The 3,771-nt window shown below is 43.5% G+C and overlaps 1 protein-coding gene across 1 annotated transcript; it reads left to right on the plus strand.

Moving 5' to 3' along the window:
* The first annotated feature begins 400 nt into the window (after positions 1–400).
* On the plus strand, positions 401–3,459 carry LOC120966716 (protein COP1 SUPPRESSOR 2). Its single transcript, XM_073502652.1, has 6 exons — positions 401–661; positions 738–959; positions 1,041–1,155; positions 1,250–1,323; positions 2,174–2,331; positions 2,781–3,459. The coding sequence occupies exons 1-6, from the start codon at positions 588–590 to the stop codon at positions 2,951–2,953; spliced, it is 816 nt and encodes a 271-aa protein (XP_073358753.1). The 5' UTR covers positions 401–587; the 3' UTR covers positions 2,954–3,459.
* Positions 3,460–3,771: the final 312 nt, after the last annotated feature.

Raw genomic sequence — 3,771 nt, forward strand, 5'->3', positions numbered from 1 at the left:
TTATTTTTTCGCACGCGTTTTCAGTTTTTTAAGTATTTTTTATTTTTGAACTTTTTGTTTTTTCAACAGTCTTCCTTAGCTTTTGGAAAAAAAAAGAATTCTTGAAAAAAAAATGCACAAAAAAACGCGTTCTCTTTCGAGAGACACGATTTTTGCTTTCACGAGAGGCGCAACCGTGTGTCTCGGAAACGAAAAAAATGTGTTTTCCATTTTTTTTCCATCCGTGAGACACGGTTGTACTTTCGCTAGAGGCATGGCGTGTCTATCACAAACCGAAAAAAGAATGTGTTTTTTGTTTTTTTTCTTCCGCGAGAGACATGGTTGTGCCTCTTGGAAATGAGGAAGCCCACCCCGGTCTATGGGCTTTGGGTAGCAACGGGCCCGAACTCCCTTCTATCCACCGGTCCACTCCGACACGACGACCCCTAAAAAAAAAAACTCCGACACGACGACCCCTAAAAAAAAAAAACTCCGACACGACGACCCTAATCCGCTTCAGCATTCCAAATCTCCACCCCTCGCCGCCGGCGACTCCCGCTCCGGCAAGGAATCCTCACAAATCCCTCCGGCACCGGCGCGGGTTCACCATGGTGAAGAACTTCCGCAAGCGAAGCCTCGAGTCGGACGCCGCCGACAACTCCGACGACGAGGACACCCGCCAGTACCCTTCTCCCGCTCCCCCTCTCTTGCCCCGTTAGGGATTCTTGCTGATGCCTCCTGCCCTTCACCCCTCGCAGCGTTGCTCTGGAGGAGATCAGGTACATGCAGAAGCTCCGGGAGAGGAAGCTGGGCATCCCCGCGGCGTCCGTGGCCACCGGCGCCGCCGGCTCCGCCACCACCGACGCGTCCTCCGCTCGGGGCCGAGGTGGCAGCGGGGCAGGGGCACCGGGCGAGGAGGACCTCGTGCTTCAGGACACCTTTGCGCAGGAGACCGCTGTTACCATCGAAGACCCCAATATGTGCGTTGTTGCATCTGACTCTGCTTATTCTTGCCAATCCGATTTCCAGAACTGACTTAAGCCTGGGTCTGATCGTTCAAGGTTGAGGTATGTGGAGAACGAGCTGTTAAAGAAGAGGGGCAAGACGATTGAGGTGAACGACAAGGACGATAAGGACGAGGTGGATGAGCTCTATGTTGTGCCGGACCACCTGAAGGTTTGTTTGTAGCTGAACAGCTCTGTGATTCACTCCTCAGGGTGAGATTGTTGTGGGACTGCAATGATATTGGTGTTGTATTGTTTGCTTGTAGGTCAGGAAGAAGAACATGGAGGAGAGCTCAACCCAGTGGACCACTGGCATCGCTGAAGTTCAGCTGCCCATCGAGTGTGTGCTCGCACCCCTCTTTTTCTGTCTTTATTTAGAGTAAAACTTGCTGAAGTTATGTTATTATGTTGGATTGAGAGGGGAAGGTGCCTAAAAGAAGCCTCAAGTGTCGTGTACTTGTTATTGTTGCCTATATCGATCAGTGAGGGAGAGCAATTTACTACTGTTCATAAATCTCTAGATAAGTGCATGAAACAGTTATAACCTATGCCAACTATTCGGTCCAATGGTCCATTGTCAGACAAAGTTTCTTTGCTGGGTGCTGGCAGTTCTACTTCGAGCATTTAATTAGCTAGATAGGTTTAATTTTGTATGAACTCCAAGCATCCTATTCTTTAGAGTTCATTTAGAATTTATTTTTTGTTTTTCATGATCAGCAAAATCCTTGCGGCCAGAAGTCTAGGAATGCATTCGGATCTCGTTTGGTGTTATTAAGTGTGCTATGCATTTTATCCCTGTAATATCTACAATGCCAATTCAAGATTGCTTTGCAATGAGTTCAGCCTATCATGGCTAGTTTATTGATCTTCTTTGAAATTGATGCATGCTAGTAAATAGGAACTGAAGCTATTAAGTTGTGTAAGGATGCAGAAAACCTACAGACATATCTCTGCTGCACTAATGCTATTGTTGATATTCAAGGCCTAACAGTGTGGTTAATGTCTAGGTTAATAAATTTGTCCATGACAATTTCTCATGGATATAGGATTTTCAGTAACCAGGTTTCTTGCTTACAATAATTCGATGTTGGTGATATATTATATTTCTTGCTTTCTGAAATTAATCTTGGTGATCTCAAAAGATTTTTCTGTGAATATCATCACTAACAGAAACAATCGTCACATGATAGGTACAAATTGAGAAATATTGAAGAAACCGAGGCAGCTAAAAAGATGTTGCAAGAGAGAAGGCTTGCGGGTAAAACAAAATCAGATGCAAACATTCCATCAAGTTACAGTGCTGATTATTTCCATCGTGGGAGAGATTATGCTGAAAAATTGCGAAGAGGTTTGTATACGCTTAAGGTCATTTCCTTAGTTTTATTTTCTTAGTGAGGACATGTATCACTTTTACATGAAATATTTATATGATATTGTTCGGCATGTTATGTGTCAAGAAGACAGTTTTGTTCCTGTAGCAGAACTCTTCAGAGAGTGTCTGCTATTGGTATTTTGAGTCTGGTATGATTAGTTTAGAAAGTCGAATGCAAGATTTAATGTATATTTTCCTATCATTAAAAATGCACTACTGGTTAAATCCGCCTGCGTAACAATCTGTGCTTCTGCAAATTGACGTCCCATGGAAAATCTAGTGGCAATGATGCCATTTTAATGCTATTATGTTGTTGATGCCATTTTAATGCTATTATTATGTTGTTGAAATGCAGTCAGTGTCGTGTTATTGATGTCACATATTTGTTATGTTTCTTCTCAATTTAACCATTGCTTACAATGCAGAACATCCTGAGTTGTACAAAGGTCAAGATTCACAAGCTAATGAAACTGGAGGCAAACCAACAGATGGTAACAATCCAGGTGGTCCACCTCCTGGACGTAGAGAAGCTGCTACCGATGAATTGTTGCTCGAGCGTTTCCGCAAGCGAGAAAAATTCCGTGTCATGCGAAGATAGCAATAGCTGACCGAGTAGGCTGATGGCTGGCTTGGTGCTGTTGCCCTTTAAGCAGGAAACATGTTAGTGGCGACACATGGTTGCCCTCCGTATATTTGTTGGGTTGTTCAGTGAACCTATCACGCTGCCTTGGTTGGTTACTCTGCTTCTGCAGCTCCAGTTATACAGAGGAGCTATCAAGCAGATTTGAGTGGGTCTGTTTCCTTCATGTGTTGCATCAATCTGGAGGCTTCATACAGTTCGAGGACTTCACAGTGGATGTCAAATTGCAGGAGCACTCTTATTTTAGGGATGTGTGACTCTCGCAAATTGTCCGCCTGCATGCTCATCTTCGTTCGAAGAAACTCTGTTCTCAGTTGTGCTCTTCTGCTATACTATGCATGAGCAGCATCTTGAGCCAAGGGGTGGTCGGTCTAGTGCATTTTCTTATGTTCACTTTAGCCTAAGTGCATTTTGGCGTGGAATATACTTTCATCAATCTAGCCTGGAAGCGCAATTTACTTGCAGGTTTTTTTTTTTTTTTTTTTTTTTTTTTTTTTTTGCAGTTTTGCTGCAGTATCTTCATCAGTTTCTGCTTCGGTTCAACAGTTTACAGTTTCCTCAGTTAACATAATAAGAGCACCTCTAATGGCTATCTATCCTGGATAAAAACTGCCACTTATGGAAAGTCAAGGCAAAACTAGCCGTCCAATGGCTCTCGGAAACCTGAATTTTCTTTTCTGGGATATCATATAATTGTCCCCAATTCATTTCATGTTTACTCGAAGACGACTTTCGGTATAATTTTGGTGGGCTGAAACCGCTTGAACTTTCACGCC

This window comes from Aegilops tauschii, chromosome 6 (genome assembly GCF_002575655.3).
Source record: "Aegilops tauschii subsp. strangulata cultivar AL8/78 chromosome 6, Aet v6.0, whole genome shotgun sequence".
In the NCBI taxonomy this organism is placed as follows: domain Eukaryota; kingdom Viridiplantae; phylum Streptophyta; class Magnoliopsida; order Poales; family Poaceae; genus Aegilops; species Aegilops tauschii.

Bases quoted from the DNA above. Each gene is read 5' to 3' on its own strand.
- LOC120966716 (XM_073502652.1), top strand. From the start codon at position 588: ATGGTGAAGAACTTCCGCAAGCGAAGCCTCGAGTCGGACGCCGCCGAC. The intron at 960-1,040 runs GTGCGTTGTTGC...TGATCGTTCAAG, and splicing joins ACCATCGAAGACCCCAATAT to GTTGAGGTATGTGGAGAACG. The intron at 1,156-1,249 runs GTTTGTTTGTAG...GTTTGCTTGTAG, and splicing joins TTGTGCCGGACCACCTGAAG to GTCAGGAAGAAGAACATGGA.